The sequence below is a fragment of the Tachyglossus aculeatus genome, chromosome 2 (genome assembly GCF_015852505.1).
Source record: "Tachyglossus aculeatus isolate mTacAcu1 chromosome 2, mTacAcu1.pri, whole genome shotgun sequence".
In the NCBI taxonomy this organism is placed as follows: domain Eukaryota; kingdom Metazoa; phylum Chordata; class Mammalia; order Monotremata; family Tachyglossidae; genus Tachyglossus; species Tachyglossus aculeatus.
The window spans coordinates 166,770,730-166,797,104 of NC_052067.1; the positions used below are offsets into that span (position 1 = coordinate 166,770,730).

Consider the following 26,375-nt stretch of genomic DNA (forward strand, 5'->3'; position numbering starts at 1 on the left):
ACAGTACTCTGCACACAGTAAGCTCTCAATAAATAAATAAATTAATAAATAATAATAATGACATTTATTAAGCGCTTACTATGTGCAAAGCACTGTTCTAAGTGTTGGGGAGGTTACAAGGTGATCAGGTTGTCCCCTGGGGGGGCTCACACTCTTAATCCCCATTTTCCAGATGAGGTAACAGAGGCCCAGAGAAGTGAAGTGACTTGCCCAAAGTCACACAGCTAACAATTGGCAGAGCCAGGATTTGAACCCATGACCTCTGACTACAAAACCCGTGCTCTTTCCACTGAGCCACGCTGCTTCTCCTAAATATTTAATGATGGTATTTGTTAAGCACTTACTATGTGCCCAGCACTGTTCAAGGCACTGGGGTAGATACAAGGTAATCAGGTCGCCTGACGTGGGGCTCGCAGTTTCAATCCCCATTTTACAGATGAGATAACTGAGGCACAGAAAAGTTTAGTGGCTTGCCCAAAGTCACACAGCAGACAAGTTGCAGTGGCGAGATTAGAACCCACATCCTATGACTCCCAAGACCGTGCTCTTGCCACTAAGCCACACGATTGAATGACTGAATGAAATACACCTCTGGAATTTGTTTTAATATCTGATTTCCTCTGGACTTTATGCTCCTTGAGGGATTCATCCATTCATTCAATCAATCAATCAATCAATCATATTTATTGAGTGCTTACTGTGTGTAGAGCACTGTACTAAGTGCTTGGGAAGTACAAGTTGGCAACATATAGAGACAGTCCCTACCCAACAGTGGGCTCACATCATCATCATCATCAATCGTATTTATTGAGCGCTTACTATGTGCAGAGCACTGTACTAAGCGCTTGCTAAGTACAAATTGGCAACATATAGAGACAGTCCCTACCCAACAGTGGGCTCACAGTCTAGAAGGTCTAAAAGGGGGAGACAGAGAACAAAACCAATACTAACAAAATAAAATAAATAAAATAATCATATTTATTGAGCGCTTACCGTGTGCAGAGCACTGTACTAAGCGCTTGGGAAGTACAGGGATCAGTGTACCAACTTTGTTCTATTGTCTCTGTTCTAACACTGTTCTGTTGTCCTCTCCCAAAAAACTTAGTAGTGTTTTCTGCATACACTACGCACTCGATAAATGCTATTGATTGATTGATTGATTGATAGTAGGCAGTGAACTAGCTGAAAACCTGAGAGCAGAGGGAAATGAATGCAGAAGCTGATTGGTATTTATTGAGTGCATTGATTCTCCTTCTATCCCTGCCCACACGAAGGGGTAGAAGGAGAGGAGCTGAACTGTATTAAGAACATTTCACTAGTGTTAGAGCTGCTTTTTTTTTTTAAAGCTGATGTAGTTGGGGAACGGTTAAATAAGGATTTAATAGAGTATTCTGTTATTTCTATTGGCTCTGACCCCTTAACAGACTGAGAAGCAGTGTGGCCTAGGGGAAAGAACACATGCCTGGGAGTCAGAGGACCTGGGTTCTAATCCCAGCTCAGTCACTTGTCTGCTGTCTGAACTTGGGCAGGCCACTTCATTTCTCTGTGCCCCAGTGACCTCATCTGTAAAATGGGGATGAGGACTGTGAGCCCCACATGGGACAGGGACTGTGTCCACCCCGATTTGCTTGTATCCATCCCAGCTCTTAGAATAGTGCCTGGCACATAGTAAGCACTTAACAACAATAATAATAATAATAATGGTGGTATTTGTTAAGTGCTTACTATGTGCCAAGCACTGTTCTAAGTGCTGGGGGGGGATACAAGGTGATCAGGTTGTCCCACTTGGGGCTCACAGTCTTAACCCCCATCTTACAGATGAGGTAACTGAGGCGCAAAGAAGTTAAGTGGCCTGCCCAAGGTCACACAGCTGACAAGTGGCGGAGCAGGATTTGAACCCATGACCTCTGACTCCCAAGCCTGCACTCTTTCCACTGAGCCATGCTGCTTCTGTGCAGTGTAATAAATACTGCAATTATGGTTATAATAATAATTATTATTGTATTATTATTATCAGCCTGACAATGTAGAGTAAACCACATTTCTGGCTTTGCTGTAGTTCTAATCCTGACTCTGCCGGTTGCCTGCTGTGTAACTTCAGGCAAGACACTTAACTTCTCTGTGCCTCAATTTTTTCAACTGTAAAATGGGAATTAAATCCTTCTTCCTCCTCCTTAGACTGTGAGCCCCTTGTGGTTCACAGACAGTGTCTCATCGAGTTGAATGGTATCCGCCCAGCGCTTAGTACATGACTTGGCACAGATTAAAGCCCTTAAGAAATACCACGATTATTATTATTATTAGTGGAAAAAGATCAGTGCCTAAAGCCGTATGAGGTAACGGTGAAATTAGTAAACAAAGGTCATTTCAGGTTAGTGGAGGATTCAATATTTTGAAGTTTCCAGTCATTCAGTCAGTCAGTCAGTAAAGTGGGTTAATGATATTTATTGAGCACTTACCATGTGCAGAGTGCTGTACTAAGCACTTGGGAGAGGACAATACAACAATATGCAGGCACATTCCCTGCCCACAAGGAGCTTACAGTCTAGATGGGAATATAGACATTAATAGAAATGAATAAATGACATAAAAGGACATTAAAATCCCCAGGTAGACAGAATTGCAAAAGGTTTGCAAAGTGGAAAGGCATAGGGTAATGGGAAAGAAAACGAGAGGTAACAGGGCCTGGTTGGATCTTTCCAACCCTGCCGTGGTTCTGCTGTGTGACCTCGGGCAAGGAAGTGACCCTGTCTGGGCCTCAGTTTCCTCAGCTGCTCTCCCTACCTCCTAGTCAGTCAATCAGTGACATATATCAAGTTCTTTTATTGGGTAGAATGTAAGCCCGGTGTGGGCAGGGAGTGTATTCCCTGGATTTTTTGCATCTTTCTTGGGGCTTTCCACAAGCAGTAGTCCACCTCACTATGAGTCTTGGCAAAAAAGTTGTTATTTCTCACTCCTCCTGCTTTATTTATTCAGTCATTTCATAATCCAGTCTTTGTGACGTGCCAGGTTTTTCCAGAAGTACGTGGAATTAAACATTCAGCATGGAAAATGAATAAAATAATCGGAGCCTCTGAGGACACTGATTCATTATACAGGAGAAAAATCTCTTTTTATGTGAACCGTGCTTTGATGTTTGGTAACGCTTACGAAGGAAATACAAAAAAGATTAAATAGTTTGAAAAAGGAAGCAGATCTTAAAGTAGTCATCTATTATCTTTTTTCAGTGATGTGACTGAAAAATCCATAGTTTTGCATAGTTCCCTTGAACTTTAAAAATTGAACTTTTTTATACTCTCATCTTGCTTTTACTTTGTCAGTTGACAGATACAGATAATTGCAATAAAATAAACTGCCATTCTCATTCTATCCCGACTGGATTACTGCATCAGCCTCCTCTCTGATCTCCCATCCTCCTGTCTCTCTCCCCACTTCAATCTATACTTCACGCTGCTGCCCGGATCATCTTTGTGCAGAAATGCTCTGGGCATGTTACTCCCCTCCTCAAAAATCTCCAGTGGCTACCAATCAACCTAAGCATCAGGCAGAAACTCCTCACCCTGGGCTTCAAGGCTGTCCATCACCTCACCCCCTCCTACCTCACCTCCCTTCTCTCCTTCTCCAGCCCAGCCCGCACCCTCCGCTCCTCTGCTGCTAACCTCCTCACCATACCTCGTTCTCGCCTGTCCCGCCATCGACCCCCGGCCCACGTCCTCCCCCTGGCCTGGAATGCCCTCCCTCTGCCCATCCGCCAAGCTAGCTCTCTTCCTCCCTTCAAGGCCCTACTGAGAGCTCACCTCCTCCAGGAGGCCTTCCCAGACTGAGCCCCTTCCTTCCTCTCCCCCTTGTCCTCCTCTCCATCCCCCCATCTTACCTCCTTCCCCTCCCCACAGCACCTGTATATATGTTTGTACAGATTTATTACTCTATTTGTTTTACTCGTACATATTTACTGTTCTACTTATTTTATTTTGTTAATATGTTTTGTTTTGTTGTCTGTCTCCCCCTTCTAGACTGTGAGCCCGCTGTTGGGTAGGGACCGTCTCTATATGTTGCCAACTTGTACTTCCCAAGTGCTTAGTACAGTGCTCAGCACACAGTAAGCGCTCAATAAATACGATTGAATGAATGAATATATGAAGATCGGAGAGAAGCATTCATATTACTCAAAGATATTATTCTTGTTTCAGTGGATTTGGTAAAATTTCCATACAAGTTCTCTGAAAACCACTTGGGGTAATGGTCTTGGATAGTTTGGTATTGGCTTTTCCCAAGGCAATACTTGCCATTAATCAATCAATCAACAGTATTTATAGGGCACCTAATCTGTGCGGAGAACTTTACTGATTGCTTGAGGGAGTTCAAATAATTATGACAGTAATAATTGTGGTATTTGTTAAGTGCTTACTTTATGCCAGGCACTGAACTAAGCAGTGGGGAGGATACAAAAAAATCAGGTTGGATACAGTCCCTGTCCCACGGGGGGCTCACGGTCTCAATCCCTATTTTACAGATGAGGTAACTGAGGCACAGAGAAGGGAAGTGACTTGCTCAAGGTCACACAGCAGGCAAGTGGAGGAGAGCGGATTAGAACCCATGACCATCTGACTCCCAGCTCTGCACTCTATCCACTAAGCCGTGCTGCTTCACTACGCCAAACATCATCCCTGGCCTCAATTAATCATAGGCTCCTATCATTGCTCTTTCATAAAAAGATCCTGTGATTGATCTTTCATGATCATATGTTCTTTCCCCTTCTCCCCGTTCCACAGCACTTATGTATATATCTGCCATTTTATTTATTTATATTGATGTCTGTTTATTTGTATTGATGTCTGTCTCCCCTCCTCTAGACTTGAGCTTGTTGTGGGCAGGGATTGTCACTGTTTACTGTTGTATTGTACTTTCCCAAGTGCTTAGTACAGAGCTCTGCATATAGTATGCACTTAATAAATATGATTGGATGAATGAATCAGACAATTGTATTTATTGAATGCTTATTGTATGCAGAGCACTGTAATAATAATAATAATAATAATAGTGGTATTTGTTAAGTGCTTACTATGTGCCAAGCACAATTCTAAGCGCTGGGGTAGATAGAAGGTAATCAGGTTGTCCCATATGGGGCTCACAGTCTTAATCCCCATTTTACAGATGAGGGAACTGAGGCACAGAGAAGTTAAGTGACTTGCCCAAGGTCACACAGCAGACAAGTGGTGGAGCTGGGATTAGAACCCACAACCTCTGACTCCTAAGCCCGGCTCTTTCCATTGAGTCACACGGCTGTACTCGGTGCTTGAGAGAGTATAGTATCACAGAATTGGTAGCCGTGTTTCCCTGACCACAGGGAGCTGTCAGTCTAGTGGCAGTGTCACTTAGTGATAATGGAAGATTCATTCATTCATTCAGTCGTATTTACTGAGCGCTTACTGTGTTCAGAGCACACAGATGCTGCTGGCCCTTCAATCAATGAATTGATGGTATTTATTGAGCATTTATTCATTCATTCATTCAATTGTATTTATTGAGTGCTTACTGTGTGCACAGCACTGTACTAAGCGCTCGGGAAGTACAAGTTGGCAACATATAGAGACGGTCCCTACCCAACAACAGGCTCACTGTACTAAGCACTTGGGAAAGGACAATACAACAGAGCTGCCAGAAAGATTTTTAGACTGTGAGCCCACTGTTGGGTAGGGACTGTCTCTATATGTTGCCAATTTGTACTTCCCAAGCACTTAGTACAGTGCTCTGCACATAGTAAGCGCTCAATAAATACGTTTGATGATGATGATGATGATCCCTGCCCTCAAGGAGCTTGAGATGTAGTGGGATCACGTGCCAGTTTCTACAAAACAGAAGTCTTTCAAAATCAGCTTTAGATTTACGTGATAATAATAATTACGGCATCGGTAATTAATAATGATAGTAATAATAATTCTTATAAATAATAATATTGATAATAATACAATTATAGTGTGGTATTTGTTTAGCACTTACTATGTGTCAAGCACTGTTCTAAGCACTGGGGTGGCTACAAGGTAATCAGGTCAGACAGGGTCCCCTGTCCCACATGGGGCTCACGATCTTATCCCCATTTAACAGATGAAGTTACTGAGGCAGAGAAGTGAAGTGACTCACCCAAGGTCACACAGCAGACAAGTGGCAAGCTGGGATATGTTGCCAACTTGTACTTCCCAAGCGCTTAGTACAGTGCTCTGCATACAGTAAGCGCTCAGTAAATACGACTGAATGATTAGAACCCATGATCTTCAGACTCCCAGTCCCGGGCTCTGGCCACTAGGCCAGGCTGCTTCTAGAATAATTAGAATGATTAGAGGTGTGGTGCTGTGTGGAATGACAAATCAGCATCAGCAGTATGGCCTAATGGTTAAAGCCTCAGAATGGGAGTCACAAGGACCTGGGTTCTAATCTCCGCTCCACCACTTGCCCACCGCGTGACCTCGGGCAAGTCCTTTCACTTCTCTGTGACTCATCTGTAAAATGGGGATTAAAACCCGGAGCCCCATGTGGGACAGGAACTGTGTCCAACCCGACAATCTTGCATCTACCCCAGTGCTTAGTACAATGCCGGGCACAGAGTAAGCGGTTAACAAATGGCATAAAAAAAAATTCCAGTATTTTAAACGTTCGGGATTTTGTGCTTTGTTTTTGTGTCTGGGTCAGGGATTGAGAGAGTCGGATGATCCGTGAGTGAGCTTATAACTTTAAATCACGTAAAAATGCTCACCCAGGATGCTGCTTGCTATTTGATGTCTCCTTTTGCCCTCATAATGGCAGCTTATTCTTTTTTGGGAAGTCTACATTAGAATCCATTAAATAGAGTAGTACTTTTTGAACAAAATGGATGATGTGTCCCATAAAGTCTCGCCTTTGTCAGCTATTCCACTACCAGAGGTAGAAGCAAAGTGGCAGATGTGGAATGTGTCCCAGGATTTCAGAAAGGGGAGCACAGCCCAAAAGGCTCTCTCCAACTCTCCCCATCTATTCGCCCTCTCCAAAAGGAACATAGCCTAGTGGTCCTGCATTCATTCATTCATTCATTCATTCAATCGTATTTAGTGAGCGCTTACTGTGTGCAGAGCATTGTACTAAGCGTTTGGGAAGTACAAGTTGGCAACATATAGAGACGGTCCCTACCCAACAGCGGGTTCTATTCCCCGCTCTGCCATTTGTCTGCTGTGTGACTTTGGGTAAGTCACTTCATTACTCTTGGCCTCAGTTACTTCCTCTGTAAAATGGGGATTGAGACTGTGAGCCCCATGTGGGACAGGGACTATGTCCAACCCTATTTGATTATTTCCACCCCAGCACTTCGTACTGTGCCTGGCACATAATAAGCGCTTGGCTGTGCTTCATTGACTACCATCTGTAAGATAGGGACAAAGACTGGCAGCTCCATGTGGACTCCTGAACGTATAAAATACTGGATTTTTTTTTTTTTTTGATGGCATTTGTAAAGTGTTTATTATGTGCCAGGCATTGTACGAAGCACTGGGGTAGATACAAGTTTGTCAGGTTGGACACAGTCTCTGTCCCACATGGGGCTCCTGGTCTTAATCCCCATTTTAGAGAAGCAGTGTGGCTTAGTGGAAAGAGCACGGGCTTGGGAGCCAGAGGACGTGGGTTCTAATCCCGGCTCTACCGCTTGTCTGCTGAGTGACTTTGGGAAGCCACTTAACTTCTCTGTGCCTCAGTTACCTCATCTGTAAAATGGGGAATAAGACTCTGAGCCCCACATGGGACAACCAGATGATCTTGTATCTACCACAGTGCTTAGAACAATGCTTGGTACATAGTAAGCACTTAACAAATACCATTATTATTATTATTATTATTATTATTATTATTATTATTATTATTATTAACAGGGACAGTATGTCTAACCTGACAACCTTGTATCCACCTTGGCGCTTAGAACAGTGCCTGGCACATATTAAGCACTTAACAAATAGCTGGCACTGTCATCTCCTGGTTCTCCTCTTTTCTCTCTGGTCATTCATTCTCAGTCTCCTTCATGAGCTCGTTCAGTCATTCAATCAATCATATTTATTGAGCGCTTACTGAGAGCAGAGCACTGTACTAAGTGCTTGTAAGTGCTTGGAAAGTACAATACAACAATAAAGAGAGACAACGCTGCCCATAATGCTCCTCTTCTGGCTTCTGCCCCCTAAATGTGGGGGTCCCTCAAAGTTCAGTTCTGGGTCCCCTTCATTCATTCAAATTTATTTATTGAGCGCATACTGTGTGCAGAGCACTGTGCTAAGCACTTGGAGAGTACAGGTCAGCAACAAAGAGAGACAATCCCTGCCCACACTGGGCTTACCTTCTATTCTCCACCTCCACCTATTCCCTTGGGGGATTCGTTTGCTCCCATGGCTTCAACTGCCACCTCCATGTGGATGATACCCCAATCTCCATCTGCAGCCCTGATCTCCCTCCCTCTGTGCAGTTTCACATTTCCTCCTGCCTTCAAGACATCTCTACTTGGATGTCCTCCCGTCACCTCAAGCTTAACATGTCCAAAACAAAATTCCTTACCTTACCATCCAAACCCTGTCCTCCCACTGGCTTTCCCATCACTGTAGTTGGCACCACCAGCCTTCTTGTCTCACAAGCCTATAACCTTGGCATCATCCTTAACTCCTTTCTCTCATTCATCCCACATATTCAATCCATCACTAAATCCTGTCGGTCTCACCTTCACAATATCACTAAAACACACCCTTTTCTCTCCATCAAAACAACCATAATACTCCTATGATCAATCACTCATCCTATCCCGCCTGAATGACCGCATCAGCCTCCTTGCTGACCTTCCAGCCTCCTGTTTCTCCCCACTCCAGTACATACCTCACTCTGCTGCCTGGGTCATTTTTCTACAAAATTGTCGAGGACATGTCACCCCACTCCTCAAGAATCTCCAGTGGTTGCCCATCCACCTACGCACCAAACAAAAACTCCTCACCATTGGCTTTAAATCACTCAATCATCTAGCCCCGCCTACCTCATCACGCTACTCTCCTACTCCAACCCAGCCCACATATGCTGCTCCCCTAATTCCAGCCTTCTCACTGCCCCTCCATCTCATCTGTCTCACCTCTGACCCCTCGCCCACATCCTGCCTCTGGCCTGGAATGCCCTCCCTCCTTAAATCTGGCAGACAATGACTCTCCCTGCTTTCAAAGCCTTTTTGAAGGCCCATCTCCTCCAAGAGGCCATCCTTGACTAAGCCCCCAGTTTCCTCTCCTCCCACTCCCTTCTGTTTCACCCTGACTTGCTCCCTTTTTTCATCCCCCCCTCCTAACCCCACAGCACTTATTTATATATCTGTCATTTATTTATTTCTGTTCATGTCTTTCTCCCCGTCCCAGACTGTAAGCTCTTTGTGGGCAGGGAATCTGTCTGATTATTGTGGTATGGTACTCTCCCAAGCACTTAGTACAGACTGAGCCAACTTTTTCCTCTCTTTCTCCCCATCCCCCCAACCTACCTCCTTCCCCTCCCCACAGCACCTGTATATATGTCTGTACAGATTTATTACTCTATTTATTTTACTTGTACATATTTACTATTCTATTTATTTTGTTAATGATGTGCATCTAGTTTTATTTCTATTTATTCTGATGACTTGACACCTGTCCACATATTGTGTTTTGTTGTCTGTCTCCCCCTTCTAGACTGTGAGCCCGTTGTTGGGTAGGGACTGATTCTATGTTGCCAACTTGTACTTCCCGAGCACTTAGTACAGTGCTCTGCACATAGTAAGTGCTCAACGATTGAATGAATGAATAAATACAGTGTTCTGCACAAGGTAAGCACTCAATGAATGAATGAATGAATAACAAAAAAAAATTTAAAGGCTAACGAGGCTGGGGCCAGGGTTTGGGCTCAGCATGGTGTGAGGGAAAGAGGAGAAGGAGGAGAGGAGCTATGTCAAGACTAAGTTGAGCAGTGTTGTGGCTCTGAGTTGAATGGTGGTTGGGGGCGGGTCAGAGGAGGAGAGAAAGGGAGAAATGAGTGAATAAAGGAATAAAACAAATGAATCATTTCTCGGGGCAAATGGCTAGTAGCAGAGTCAGAGCAGTCAGTGCTTAAGATAAAGAGGAGTTGGACACAGATGGGAAGAGAGATGAGGTCAAGGAAGAATGAGAATCGCTCGTTTTGAGTCAGTCTCACTCTACGTTTTCTCGGGGCTCCGAGTGACATGTTGACGACTCAGTGAGTGGTTCTTTGACAGAGTTGTCACCGCAACAGGAAGCCGATGTCTATGGAGGCAGATTTCCCCACAGGACGTCACTCCCGTGAGGCCACCATTTCACATCTGTCGTACTTTGGGGTTGTCCTGTTACCGTCTGGTGAATAGACAGCCACTCGGGTCGGAGATACTGGCAACCAGATCAGCAATTGCTCTCCGGGCTCGCGAAAACCTTCTAGTAACAGTGAGAACTGGGCATTTGTTAAGCGTTTATTAGATGCCAAGCACGGTGAGGTAGACATAAAATAATCCGGTTGGACACAGTCCCTGGCCCACATGGGGCTCATGGTCTTCTCTCCTGTTGGCACAGCGTACCCAGTTTCCTCCTCAGCCTTGTCAGTGGAAAGACCAAGATGGGAAGCAGCTTGGGCCTAGTGGAAAGAGCCCGGGCCTGAGAGTCCTCTGACTAACCCTGAATCCGCCACCCGCCCGCTGTGTGACCTTGGGCAAGTCATTTAACTTCTCTGGGCTTTGGATTCTTCATCTGTAAAATGGGGCATCAAAGTGTGTTCTCACTCCGACTTCAACTCTGAGTCCCACACAGGTCATCATCATCATCAGTGACCTTACCTCATCAATCATCAATCGTATTTATTGAGCGCTTACTGTGTGCAGAGCACTGTACTAAGCGCTTGGGAAGTACAAGTTGGCAACATATAGAGACAGTCCCTACCCAATAGTGGGCTGAATCAAACGTGTCTGCCCCAGTGCTTAGAACAGTACTTGACATAGTAAAGTGCTTAATGAATACAATAATGATAGCAGTAGTAGTAATAATGATAGTAGTAATGATATTAATAAGAATTGAGTGGACACGGAGGCAATAAATAATAATAAAAATAATCATAATAATAATAATTGAATGAACACAGAGTTGGGAGCCGTGATTCTCCTGTTCTGGGGGTCCTCACAGAGAGGCCAGGCTTCTACTGTATTTTTCTCTTGTGCTTCGCACAGGGCTTGCGCACAGTAAGTACTCAATAAAGACCACAATAAATGTGCAAAAGGTAGGTAATAATAACGATAGTATTTGTTAAGTGCTTACTATGTGTCAGGCACTGTACCAAGCACTGGTGTAGATACAAGCAAATCAAGTTGGACACAGTCTCAATCCCCATTTTACAGAGACGAGGACACTGAGGCCCAGAGGAGTGAAGGGACTTGTCCGAGGTCACACAGCAGACAAGTGGCGGAGCTGGGATTAGAACCTGCCTAGTCCAGCAGCGGAGTCCACTACGCCATTGCTGCTTCTCATGTAGATGGGTTTGTCGTCGCCTGTAGTAGCTGTGCGAGAGTAGATGGCTCTACTCCGCATTTCTCGACTGTGAGCCCGTTGTTAGGTAGGGACCGTCTCTATATGTTGCCGACTTGTACTTCCCAAGCGCTTAGTACAGTGCTCTGCACACAGTAAGTGCTCAATAAATATGATTGATGATTGATGAGGTAAGGTCACTGATGATGATGATGACCTGTGTGGGACTCAGAGTTGAAGTCGGAGTGAGAACACACTTTGGACCGTCTCTATATGTTGCCGACTTGTACTTCCCTAGCGCTTAGTACAGTGCTCTACACACAGTAAGCACTCAATAAATATGATTGAATGAATGAATTTGTGATTGGAAGCAATTTGAGGGTAGAGATCGGACCTACTGACCCTATCGTGCTCCTCCAAGCGCTCAGCTCAGCGCTCTGCACACAGTCAGCCCTGGTTACACACCGACTCTAGACCGTTAGCTTGACATGGGCAGGGAACGTGTCAGCTACTTCTGTTGCACCAGACCCTCCTAAGCGCTTGGCACAGTGCTCGGCACATAGTGAGCATCAGGTGGAGACGATCGAATGATTGACTGACTTCAATTTCACCGGCCCAAATTTCACTGTAGAAAATCTTTTCCAGCGACTGCGAAGAGAGTACTGATACACACACGAATTCCCGCGTAGGTGGAAGTAAAAGCCTAAGTTATTTGATGACCCAGCTATTTCCTCCATATTTCCTTTTTTCCTTTCTATTGTTTAAATTGTGCTTCTGATACAACACTGATATGGCTTTGTTTCATCCACCGGACAAAGCATATCGATGTCAATAACGACATTCCTTTTCATCCCTACTGGTTTGGCACTTAGATGGGGAGCTTTGGGAAGGAAACCGAATCTCCCTTCGGGTTGGACAGGAAACGTTACCAGACAGAAACAGCAGAAATGCCCCTGGGGAGCTGGGAACAATGCTTTCAAACAGTCTGAGGGGCATGTTTTAAATATTAGTACGTCGCCTAAAGTCCGCCATTGTCCTATCGACAAAATCACCTTTTGATTTCTCGACCTATCTTATTCAGATGAACCTTTCGATACTGCCCCAAGGATGCAGAGATTTACACTTTCAGATAAGAGTTTTGGGACAGAGTTGAAAAAAAAAAAAGGAATTGTAGACACAGGTAAAGTGATGTTTGCTCTTACCCAGTCCCATTTGTAGTAGTAGAAGTAGTAGCAGTAGTAGTAGTAGCAGTAGTAGTAGTAGTAGTAATACTCATTGTAGCAGTAATATTCAGTGTACTTACTGAGTGCTTACTCTGTGCTAGACATTGTGCTTAGCGTTGGGGTAAATATAAGATAATCAGATCAGACATGGACAGTGTCCATTCTTGAGGCTCCCAATCTAGGTAGAAAGAGCACAGTAGACAGACATGGAGAACAATTAGGAGGAATTCCAAATGCAATGGGCTAAAATAACTGTTCCCATCATTGGAGAGGGAAGTGATCAGAAACATCGGCCTAGTAGATAGAGGCCGGGCCTTGGAGTCAGAACGACCTGAGTTCTAATCCCAGCTCTGCCACTTGTCTGCTGAGTGACCTTGGGCAAGTCATTTCACTTCTTTGGGCCTCTGCTCCCTAATCTGTCAAATGGAGATTGAAACTGTGAGCCCCCTGTGGGACGGGGACTGTGTCCAGCCCGATTTACTTGTTATCCATCCCAGTGCTGTGTTTAGTGCCTGGCAATGCCACAATTATTATTATTATTATTGAGTCCATATCTACTGAGCTTTTGAGTACTCATCACTGCACCCACAGTATTTATGTACATATTTACGTTTTTGGAGGCACAGTGCTTAACCCCGTCATTGATTTTTATTTTTTATTTTTTATTTTGCCTTCCACTGATCAAGTCTATCTCTGAAATTTATCAAGGATCTAGTGAGCACAAAACACAGTGCTAAGCATCTGGGGAGAATACAGCAGAAGCTAGACCAACTGTCCTGGTCCTCAAGGGAAAGTGTCTGTTTGCCCAAGTGCTTAGTACAGTGCTCTGCACAAAGGAAGTAATACTTCTACTACTAATATTGACAGAGTAATTATATTTATCAAGAACTTACTGCGTGCTAAGGACTGAATTAAGCCCTGGGGTTGATACAAGATCATCAGTTCCCTCATGGAGCTCCCAATACTACTACTACCAATATTGACAGAGTAATAGTATTTGTCAAGAATTTACTGTGTGCTCAGGACTGAATTAAGCCCTGGGGTTGATACAAGATCATCAGTTCCCTCATGGAGCTCCCAATACTACTACTACTAATATTGACAGAGTAATAGTATTTGTCAAGAACTTACTGTGTGCTAAGGACTGAATTAAGCCCTGGGGTTGATACAAGATCATCAGTTCCTTCATGGAGCTCCCAATGTAAGGAGGAGGGAGGGAGAAGAGGGATTGAATCCCCATTTTGCAGATGAGGGAACAGAAGCACAGAGGAAGCGAAGTGACTTGCCCAAGGTCACACAGCAGGTATGCAAGGTATCCTCTGATTCCCAGGCCCTGGACTTTTTCCACTAGGCCACACTGCTTCTATAAAGCAGCAAAAGCTCAATATAAAGCTCAATAAATACCATTGATCGATCTTTGGGTTGACGGAAAGTTTCATGAGGGCGATCAAAATGGTGCCCAGAGAGACCAAGTAGAACAGGTTTAGGGTTCTGTGACTCCTTTTCCTTTTTCAGGGCTGACCTGCTGTCCCAGGCCAAATACAGTTTTGTTTAGTTGTCTGTCTCTCTTTTTTTTTAATGGCATTTGTTAAGCACTTACTATGTGCAAAGCACTGTTCTAAGCGCTGGAGGGGATACAAGGTGATGAGGTTGTCCCACATGGGGCTCACAGTCTTCATCCCCATTTTACAGATGAGGTAACTGAGGCACAGAGAAGTTAAGTGACTTGCCCAAAGTCACACAGCTGACAAGCCGGAATTCGAACCCATGACCTCTGACTCCAAAGCCCGTGCTCTTTCCACTGAGCCACGCTGCTTCTCTGTGAGCCCCGCTTCCAGACTGTGAGCCCGTTGGGTAGGGACCGTCTCTATCTGTTGCCAATTTGTGCTTAGTACAGTGTTCTGCACACAGTAAGCGCTCAATACATACGATTGAATGAATGAACTGACCACTTTTTCAGTGGTAAAGGAGGGCTGGGCTAGGGATCACCACTCCCTTGCCAGAATTCCTAGCAGTGCCCAGAGATTCCGGCCTCCTGTCACGCGTCCACTGGAAACTCCCCAAGGGCTCGACAGTCGCGACTCAGAATGCATTTTTCTTTCTCCCCCATTCCCTCCGTCAGGCCAAAGATCTGCTGATCACCCCAGCCACCGTTCTGAAGGAGAAGCCCGACCCAGAGAGCCTGGTTTTCGGGACCGTTTTCACCGACCACATGCTGACCATCGAGTGGTCTTCGGAATCCGGATGGGAGAAGCCTCACATCAGACCCCTGGAGAATCTTTCGTTGCACCCTGGCTCATCAGCTCTGCATTATGCTGTGGAAGTAAGGGCAGCAGTGGGGCGAGGGGTGGAGGGGGGAAGAAAAGAAACATGCATCGGACACGTGTGTCCGCGGTCGCTACGGAGAGGGGTCCTTGCAAGATTTCGGTCACGTTTTAACTGATTTCTTGGATGATCTTATTTTTGGAATGTGCCTTTTAAGTTCTAATAATAACTGATAATGGTGGTGTGTATGAAGCGCTTACCATGTGCCCAGCACTGTGCTAAGTGCTGGGATTGGTCCAAGACAATCCGATCAGACACAGTCCCTGTCCCACATGGGGCTCACAGTCTAAGAGCCTGTTAGCTCCTTGCGGACAGGAACTGTATCTATTCATTCAATCGTATTTATTGAGCGCTTACTGTGTGCAGAGCACTGTAAGCAAAGAAGCAGCGTGGCTCAGTGGAAAGAGCGTGGGATTTGGAGTCAGAGGTCATGGGTTCAAATCCTGGCTCTGCCAGTTGTCAGCTGTGTGACTTCGGGCAAGTCACTTAACTTGTCTGGGCCTCAGTTACCTCATCTGTAAAAGGGGGATGAAGAGTATGAGCCCCATGTGGGACAACCTGATCACCTTGTAACCTCCCCAGCGCTTAGAACAGTGCTTTGCACATAGTAAGAGCTTAATAAATGCCATCATTATTATTATTATTACTACTAAGCGCTTATCTACCAACTCTATTGGTAGAGCAGGCACCTGGGAGTCGGGGACCTGGGTTCTAATCCTGGTTCTATCACGTCTCTGCTGTGTGACCTTGGACAAGTCACTTCACTTCTCTGGGCATCAGTTACCTCCTCTGTAAAATGAGGATTAAGACTGTGAGCCCCATGTGGGACAGGGATTGTGTCCGACCTGATTTGCTTGGATCCACCCCAGTTCTTAGAGCAGTTGTTGAGACTTCGTAAACCCTTAACAAGTACCACACTTATTATTATTTTTATTATTGCTTTGTAAAGTGCTTTGAGCACAAAAAGCAATCGGTAAATCCCAATGATTGATGTTTGGTTGAGGGAGAAAATGTACAATTTACAGATAAAGAAACAGACCCAGAGAAGTTCCATGACTTGCCCAACGTCAGTAAGCCGGCACGGGGCAGAGCCCAGTTTAGTACGTATTTGAATATGTATTGAAGAAATTGCCGAGCGGGTTGACAAGAGCCGGAAGAAATCTGAATTGACATTTCCTTTTTTTTAAATCGTATTTTTTATGTACTTACTAGATGTCAAGGACAGTTCTAAGTGCTGGGATAGAAGCGGCATAGCATAGTGGATAGAGACGGAGACTGGAAGCCAGAAAGACATCAATTCTAATCCCAGCTCCGCCACTTGTCTGCTGGGTGACTTTGGGCAAGTCATTTCACTTCCCTGGGCCTCAGTCACCACATCTGTAAAATGGGGTGTGAACCCCACATTGGACAGGGATTGTGTCCAACCTGATTTGCTTGTCTCCACCCCTGACCTTAGTACAGTGCCTGGCACATAGGAAACACTTAACAAATACCAGAATTATTATTATTATCAAGGTGATCTCAAGTTTCCAACCTCCCCTGTGAAAGTTACTGAAGGTTAGGTCCAATCAATCAGTGCTATTTATTGAGCGCGTACCATGCGCTTGGGAGAGTCCTCTACAACAGAGCTGGTTGTTGTTGACTGTACACTCTTGTAAACTCGAGACCGTAAGCTCGTCGCGGGCAGGGAACGTGTCTGCTTATTGTTTGATCTTACTTTCCCAAGCGTTTAGTACAGTGCTCTGCACACGGTAAGCGCTCAATAAATACGATGAAATGAACGAATGAATGAATGAGCTGGGGGACATGCTCCCTGCCTACCACGAGGTCATTTAATGAGAAGCACCAAGGGAACAACCAGAAGCCAGGACCGTTAATATTTTGCTAAATGCCTGAGCCTCGAATAATATAATAAAAATGATGGTATATGTTCAGCACTTACTATGTGCCAAGCACTGTTCAAAGCACTGGAAGAGCCGTCAGTCCTGCAGGCCAGTCACAGAGAGTCGGGCAGCGTGGTCGATGGTGAAGGCAGCAGCGTGGCTCAGTGGAAAGAGCCCGGGCTTTGGAGTCAGAGGTCATGGGTTCAAATCCCAGCTCTGCCACTTGTCAGCTATGTCACTTTGGGCAAGTCACTTCACTTCTCTGTTCCTCAGTTACCTCATCTGTAAATGGGGATTGTCCGTAAGTCCCCCGTGGGACAACCTGATCACCTTGTAACCTTCCCAGTGCTTAGAACGGTGCTTTGCACATAGTAAGCGCTTAATAAATGCCATTATTATTATTAATGTACATATTTACTATTCTATTTATTTTGTCAATAATGTACATTTAGCTTTAATTCTATTTGTTCTGACGACTAAGCATTAAGAAGGGAGGCAGGATGGTTTATTGGGCTGAGCAGGTGAACCTCTCGAGGGACTTGATCTGGCTCTAATTTCTGCTTGTACCTCCATTCCTAGAGCTTAGTACAGTGCTCTGCACACAGTAAGCACTTAATAAATAAAATTATTCATTCATTCATTCAATCGTATTTATTGAGCACTCACTGTGTGCAGAACACTGTACTAAGCACTTACTACTACTACTGCCACCACTTCTCCTCCTCCTACCTTGTTTAGTGAGTGACCTTGGGCAAGTCACTTTACTTCTCTGGGACTCAGTTACCTCTTATGTAAAATGGGGATTAAGACTATGAGCCCTGTGAGGGACAGAGACACTTTTTTCAATCTGATTAACTTTCATCTACCCCAGTGCTTAGAACAGTGCAACGCATAGTGAGCACTAAACAAATGCCATCATCATTACTACTACTGCTACTACTACTACACATAGTAAGCGCTCATAGTAAGCGCTCAATAAATACGATTGATGATGATGATACTACATGGGAGTCGGGAGATCTGGGTTCTAGTCCCAATTCTGATGCTGGCCTGACATGAGCCCGTTGTTGGGTAGGGACCGTCTCTATATGTTGCCGACTTGTACTTCCCAAGCGCTTAGTACAATGCTCTGTACAGTCAGCGCTCAAAAACTACAGTTGAATGAATGAATGAATGTGACATGTGGCAATCAATCAACCAGTCGATGGTATTAATTGAGCGCTGACTATGTGCAGAGCATTGTTCTAAACGCTTGGGAGAGGCAAGTCACCCAGTTGCTTGGCTTCTCTGGTCCATGAATTCCTCATCCGTAAATTGGGGATTATAATGGCTGCTTCTCTACTTCATGAGTACATTATGAAGCAGCGTGGCTCAGTGGAAAGAGCCCGGGCTTGGGAGCCAGAGGTCATGGGCTCCAATCCCGGCTCCGCCACTTGTTAGCTGTGTGACCTTGGGCAAGTCACTTAACCTCTCTCATCTGTAAAATGGGGATTAAGACTGTGAGCCCCAAGTGGGACAACCTGATCACCTTGTATCCCCCCAGTGCTTAGAGCAGTGCTTTGTACATAGTAAGCGCTTAACAAATGCCCTCATTATTATTATTATTATTATTATTACTATTAATATTATTAATATTATTATTGTTATTATTATTATGAGGACAAAGTGGGAGAATGAATTAGAAAGCATTCTAGAAAATATAAAGGAGTTGAATAAATTGAAGTTTTTATAAATGTGGGGATTTTTGTCCTTTGATTCTAGAAGGTAGAGTACAGTGCTAAGCACTTAGTACAATGCCTGGCATGCAGTAAGTGCTCAATAAATACTACCGATTGAATGATTGGTATGTTTACTGAAATCATTACTCTAAAAAATAGCAAGGCCAAGTGGAAAAAGCATGGGTCTGGAAATCAGGATGTGCATTGTAATCTGAGCACCACTACTCACCTGCTGTATGGCAGCATGGCTCAATGGAAAGAGCCCGGGCTTTGGAGTCAGAGATCATGGGTTCGAATTCTGGCTCTGCCACATGTCTGCTGTGTGACCTTGGGCAAGTCACTTAACTTCTCTGAGCCTCAGTTACCTCATCTGTAAAATGAGCATTAAGACTGCGAGCCCCACGTGGGGCAACCTGATCACCTTGTAGCCCCCCCCCCCCCAGCGCTTAGAACAGTGCTTTGCACATAGTAAGCTTAACAAATGCCATCATTATTATTATTATTATGGCCTTGGACAAGCCCCTTTAACTTCTCTGTGCCTCAGTTTCCTCATCTGTAAAATGGGGGTTAAATTCTGGTTCTCTTCACCCCCAGACCCTCTGCTTTGTGTGAGCTCAGTTGCTCCTATTGCTCCAACTCCCACCCCTATGCGTATGATTCCCATATCTCCATCTCCAGCCCTGATCTCTCTCCCTCTCTGCAGTCTCACATCTCCTTCTGCCTTCAGGACATCTCTACTTGGATGTCCTGCCGTCACCTCAAACTTAACATAACTGAAACAGAACTCCTTTTCTTCCCACCCAAATCCCATCCTCCTACTGACTTTCCCATCACGGTAATAATAATAATAATAATGGTGGTATTTGTTAAGCACTTACTATGTGCAAAGTACTGTTCTAAGTGCTGCAGGGGATACAAGGTGATCAGGTTGTCCCACTTGGGGCTCCCAGTCTTAATCCCCATTTTACAGATGAGGTAACTGAGGCACAGAGAAGTTAAGTGGCTTGCCCAAGGTCACATAGCTGACAAGTGGCGGGGTCAGAATTCAAGCCCATGACCTCCAACTCCCAAGCCTGCCATCCTCCCTGTCTCACAATCTGGTAACTTTGGCTCTATCCACCACTCATTTCTCTCTTTCCAACCCACATATCGAACTGTCATCAAATCCCGTCAGTTCGACTTTCACAAGATCACTAAAATCCAGCATATTCTCTCCATCCAAACTGCTACTACCCAGATCCAAGCACTTCTCCTATTCATCATCATCATCAATCGTATTTATTGAGCGCTTACTATGTGCAGAGCACTGTACTAAGTGTTTGGGAAGTACAAATTGGCAACATATAGAGACAGTCCCTACCCAACAGTGGGCTCACAGTCTAAAAGGGGGAGACAGAGAACAAAACCAAACATACTAACAAAATAAAATAAATAGAATAGATATGTACAAGTAAAATAAATAACCTTAACTATGGCATCCACCTCATTGCTGACTTTCCTGCTTCCATTCCCTTCCGTACTTCACTCTGCTGCCTGGGCCATTTTCCTCTAAAAATGTTCAGGCCACGTCTCCCCACTCCTCAAGAAGCTCCAGTGATTGCCCATCCTCCTCGGCATCAAACAGAAACTCCTCACCATTGGCTTTAAAACCCTCAATCTCCTGCCCCCTCCTACCTCACCTCACTGACTTTCTGCAAACCTGCCCACTCACTTCATTCCTGTAACACCAAACTTCTCTCTGTACCTCGATCTCTTCTATCTCACCCCTGACCCCTTGCCCAAATCCTGCCTCCCCCTTCATTCATTCAATCATATTTATTGAGCGTTTACTGTGTGCAGAGCACTGTACTAAGCGCTTGGGAAGTACAAGGTGGCAACATATAGAGGCGGTCCCTACCCAACAACAGGCTCACAGTCTAGAAGGGGGAGACCGACAGCATAACAAAACATGGGGACCGGTGTCAAGACGTCAGAACAAATAGAATTAAAGCCAAATATACATCATTAACAAAATAAATAGAATAGTAAATATGTACAAGTAAAATAAATAGAGTAATAAATCTGTACAAATATATACAGGTGCTGTGGGGAGGGGAAGGAGGTAGGGTGGGGGGGATGGGGAGGAGGAGAAGAAAAAGGGGGCTCAGTCCCCCTTCATATCTGACAGAGCATCACTTTCCCCACCTTCAATGCTTTAGAGAAGCAGCATGGCCTAGTGGACAGAGCATGGACCCTGGGAGTTAGAAGGACCTGAGTTCTAATCCCAGTTCTGCCACTTGTCTGTCGTGTGACCTTGGGCAAATCACTTAGCTTTTATGTGCCTCAGTTATGAAATCTGTAAAATGGAGATTAAGACTCTGAGTCCCATGTGGGACAGGGACTATGTACAATGCGATTTGCTTGTATATACCTCAGTGCCTAGTACAGTGCTTGACACGTAGTAAGCGCTTAACAAATACCACAGGTATTATTATTATTATTGTCACATCTCCTTCAAGAGGCCTTCTCCAACTAAGCCCTCATTTTCCCTACTCCCTCTCCTTTCCTCATCCCCATGCACTCGTTTAAAATTCAAACAAAATTCAAAATTCATAGGGCCTTGGAAATTCATCCCTCCCTCAGCCCCACAGCAATTGTGTCATATCCGTAATCTATTTTAATGTCTGTCTTCTCCTCTAATTATGGTAATAGTAATTATGGTACTTGCTAAGCATTTACCAAGTACTTTTCTAAGTGCTGGTATAGATATGAGTTAATCAGATTAATAATAATAATAATAATAATAATAATAACAATAATAACAATAATAATAATGGCATTTATTAAGAACTTACTATGTTAAAAGCATTGTTCTAAGCGCTGGTGAGGTTACAAGGTGATCAGGTTGTCCCACGAGGGGCTCACAGTCTTAATCCCCCATTTTACAGATGAGGGAACTGAGGCACAGAGAAGTGAAGTGACTTGCCCATAGTCACACAACTGACAATTGGCGGAGCCAGGATTTGAACCCGTGGCCTCTGACTCCAAAGCCCAGGCTCTTTCCACTGAGCCACGCTGCTTCTCTTAGACACAGTCAGATTGGACACAGTCCTTGTCCCATATGGAGCACTCCGTCTTAATCCCCATTATACAGATGAGACAACTGAGGCACAGAGAAGTGAAGTGATTTACCCAAGGTCACACAGCAAACGAGTGGCGGAGCCAGGATTAGAACCCAGGTCCTTCTGACTTCCAGGCCCGGGCTCTATCCACTAGACTGTAAGCTTATCACAGGCCGGGAACATGCCTGCCAACTCTGTTGTGTAGTACTCACCCAAGAGCTTAGTTCAGTGCTCTACACACAAAGTGTGCTCAGTATTCATTCATTCATTCAATCATATTTATTGAGCGCTTACTGTGTGCAGAGCACTATACTAAGCGCTTGGGAAGTGCAAGTTGGCAACATATCATCATCATCAATTGTATTTATTGAGCGCTAACTGTGTGCAGAGCACTGTACTAAGCGCTTGGGATGTACAAATTGGCAACATATAGAGACGGTCCCTACCCAACAGCGGGCTCACAGTCTAAGAAGGGGGAAACAGCCAAGAAAACAAAACATATTAACAAACTAAAATAAATAGAATAGTAAATATGTACAAGTAAAATAAATAGAGTAGAAAATATGTACAAACATCTATACAGGGACTTGATCAACTGGGACAGGGACTGGTTATCCTTCATCTCCCCATTGCTTGGCAAATACCCCAGGGTGTTGGTCATCGTTGCTGACCTCTTGTCCCTGGTCCTTTTTCCCCTCCAGTTATTTGAAGGTCTGAAGGCGTATCGAGGGGTGGATGAGAAGATCCGTCTGTTCCGCCCGAAGCTGAACATGGACAGGATGCTGCGGTCGGCCGTGAGGGCCACCTTACCTGTACGTACCCGCCCTCAATCACTGTACCCCCTCCTACCTCACCTCGCTGCCCTCCTACTCCAATCCGGCCCGCACACTTCACTTCTCTCAACCTACTCACTGTACCTCCATCTCGTCTGTCTCGCCAATGACCTCTCGACCCTCCCTCCTCAAATCTGACAGACAATGACTCTCCCCCGCTTCAAAGTCTTATTGAAAGCCCGTCTCTTCCAAGAGGCCTTCCCTGACTAAGCCTTTCTTTCTTCTTCTCCCATTCCCTTCGGCGTCACCTCGACTTGCTCCCTTTATTCATCCCCCTCTCCCAGCCCCAGAGCACTTATGTGCATATCTGTCATTTATTTATTTCTCTTCACGTCTGCCTCCCTGCTCTAGACTATAAATTTGCTGTGGGCAGGGAATGTGTCCATTTATTGTTCTATTGCCCTCTCTTAGTACAATGCTCTGCACACAGTAAGCACTTAATAAATACGATTGACTGACTCTTTGCCAACATGGGGCTCAAGATACCCTTCTCGTCATCAGGGCTCTCTTCCTCCCTTCAAAGCCCTACTGAGAGCTTACCTCTTCCAGGAGGCCTTCCCAAACTGAGCCCCGTCCTTCCTCTCCCCTTCCCCCCATCCCCCCCACCTTACCTCCTTCCCCTCCCCACAGCACCTGTATATAGGGATATATGTTTGTACATATTTATTACTCTTTGTTTTCCTTGTACGTATTTATTCTATTTATTTTATTTTGTTAATATGTTTTGTTTTGTTGTCTGTCTCCCCCTTCTAGAATGTGAGCCCTCCATCAGAGGTCCCACAGAATGCCCCAAAAGTTAAAAGGCCGAGGGTGACAGTTTCCATTTTTATTACCGTTTCAACTTATTAGCGGAGGAATTCTTCTTAGGTTCCAAATAATCCCTTTAAATCTCTCTCTCATCTCTCATTCTCTCTCTTTCCCTGCTATCTTGCTCCCTCTTTTACCCACAAACTTAATTCTCAAATTACGATCTCACCAGCATTAGAGCGATGAGCTTACACTATTTGAGAAGAAGGCAAATGAGCTGTGGTATTTAACCAATCATTCATTCATTCATTCAATCGTATTTATTAAGTGCTTACTGTGTGCAGAGCACTGTACTAAGAGCTTGGGAAGTACAAGTTGGCAACATATAGAGACGGTCCCTACCCAACAGCAAGCTCACAGTCTAGAAGGGGGAGACAGAAAACAAAACAAAACATATTAACAAAATAAAATAAGTAGGATAAACATGTACAAGTAAAATAAATAGAGTAATAAATATGTACAAACATATATACATATATATAGGTGCTGTGGGGAGGGGAAGGAGATAAGGCGGGGGGATAGTGAGGAGGGGGAGAGGAAGGAGGGGGCTCAGTCTGGGAAGGCCTCCTGGAAGAGGCGAGCTCTCAGTAGGGCCTTGAAGGGAGGAAGAGAGCTAGCTTGGCGGATGTGCGGAGGGAGGGCATTCCAAGCCAGGGGGAGGACGTGGGTTGGGGGTCGATGGTGGGACAGGTGAGAACGAGGCACAGTGAGGAGGTTAGCGGCAGGGGAGTGGAGGGTGCGGGCTGGGCTGTAGAAGGAAAGAAGGGAGGTGAGGTAGGAGGGGGCGAGGTGATGGCGAGCCTTGAAGCTGAGAGTGAGGAGTTTTTGCCTGACGCGTAGGTTGATTGGTAGCCACTGGAGATTTTTGAGGAGGGGAGTAACATGCCCAGAGCGTTTCTGCACAAAGATGATCTGGTCAGCAGCATGAAGTATAGCGTGACCAATTGATCAGTGGTATTTATCAAGTGCTTACTACGAGCCAGGCACTATACTAAGCCCTGGGGGAGATAAAAGCTAATCAGGTGGGACATGGTCGGTTGGTTTAGAGCTAAGTCCCAAGATCAATCAATCAAACAATCAATCATATTTATTGAGCGCTTACTGTGTGCAGAGCAGTGTACTAAGCGCTTGGGAAGTACAAGTTGGCAACATATAGAGACAGTCCCTACCCAACGGTGGGCTCACAGTCTAGAAGATGCTCTGCTGTGTTTGAAATTGGTCCCCCTGAAATGCCCTATTTAAAGGGAAATCTTTCTTCCGCATCAGTGTCCAGTGGGAAATTTCCTGGTGGTTCCCCCGAGCCCTGATTATGGTCTTCCCTCTTTGCAGGAGTTTGACAAAGAGGAGCTGCTCCAGTGCATCATCCAGCTGGTCAAGGTGGACAAAGAGTGGGTGCCCCACTCCACAGCTGCCAGCCTCTACATCCGCCCCACGCTCATCGGCACCGAGGTGAGGGCTGCCGGATTTTTCTCTTTCATAGAGGAGCAGTGTAGCCTAGTGGAAAGAGCATGGGCTTGGGAGTCAGAGGTCATGGGTTCTAATGCCGCCTCCGCCACTTGTCTGCTGTGTAACCTCAGGCAAGTCCCTTTACTTCTCTGTATGCCTCAGTTACCTCATCCCAAAAATGGGGATTGAGACTGGGGGCCCCACGTTGGGCAACCTGATCACGTTGTATCTACCCCAGCTCTTAGAACAGTACTTTAAGCACTTAATAAATAACATAATTATTATTGTCCCCTTCTCCATCCCCCCCATCTTACCTCCTTCCCTTCCCCACAGCACCTGTATATATGTATATATGTTTGTACATATTTATTACTCTATTTATTTATTTATTTATTTTGCTTGTACATATCTATTCTATTTATTTTATTTTGTTAGTATGTTTGGTTTTGTTCTCTGTCTCCCCCTTTTAGACTGTGAGCCCACTGTTCGGTAGGGACTGTCACTATATGTTGCCAGCTTGTACTTCCCAAGCACTTAGTACAGTGCTCTGCACACAGTAAGCGCTCAATAAATACAATTGATTGATTGATTGATTGATTATTGTTATAGGGATAAGAATCAGTATGGATACCAAGAGGCAGCGTGGCCTAGTGGGGAGAGCACGGGCCCGGAAATCAGAAGGCCGTAGGTTCTAATCCTGCCGCTGCCATTTATCCGCAGTGTGACCTTGGGCAAGTCACTTCAGTCTCCCCCATCTGCAAAATGGAGGTCAAGATCGTGAACCCCATGTGGGAGGGGAAATGTGTCCAACCTGATTACCTGGTATCTATCCCAGCTCTGTTAATTGGGTTGGATACAGTTGGATACGAGTTATTCGGGTTGGATACAGTGGGATATAAGTTAATCGGGTTGGACACAGTCGCTGTCCCCCATGGGGCACGAGGTCTTAATCCCCAATTTACAGATGAGGGTACTGAGGCCCAGAGGAGTGAAGTGACTTGCCCAAGGTCACCCAGCAGACAAGCGGCAGTGCTGGGATTAGAAACCATGTCCTCTGACCCCAAGCCCCATGCTCTATCTGTTAGGCCATGCCACTTCTCTATCTTCTCTTTCTCGGTTTCCCTATTGTAAAATAGGGTTTCAATCCCTGTTCTCCTTCCCACTTAGACTGTGAGCTCCATGTGGGTCAGGCTCTGTGTCTGACCTGAGGGATCCAAGATCAATCAATCAATCAATCGTATTTATTGAGCGCTTACTGTGTGCAGAGCACTGTACTAAGCGCTTGGGAAGTACAAATCGGCAACACATAGAGACGGTCCCTACCCAACAATGGGCTCACAGTCTGAAAGGGGGAGACAGAGAACAAAACCAAACATACTAACAAAATAAAATAAATAGAATAGATATGTACAAGTAGATATGTACAAGATCACAGGGATGGAGGTCTCAGTCCCAGCCAACCCACCCCAACTGTCCTTGAGTCTCCTCGGCTACAAGTTCCCCTCTAC

The 26,375-nt window shown here is 45.1% G+C and overlaps 1 protein-coding gene across 1 annotated transcript in view; it reads left to right on the forward strand.

Moving 5' to 3' along the window:
- BCAT1 (branched chain amino acid transaminase 1) overlaps window positions 1–26,375 on the forward strand; it is a 77,464-nt gene that overhangs the window by 6,199 nt on the left and 44,890 nt on the right. Inside the window, exons 3-5 of the mRNA XM_038771452.1 lie at window positions 14,877–15,077; window positions 22,483–22,593; window positions 24,751–24,870. Coding sequence (XP_038627380.1) covers window positions 14,877–15,077; window positions 22,483–22,593; window positions 24,751–24,870 — 432 coding nt within the window. The remainder of the gene's footprint in view (window positions 1–14,876; window positions 15,078–22,482; window positions 22,594–24,750; window positions 24,871–26,375) is intronic.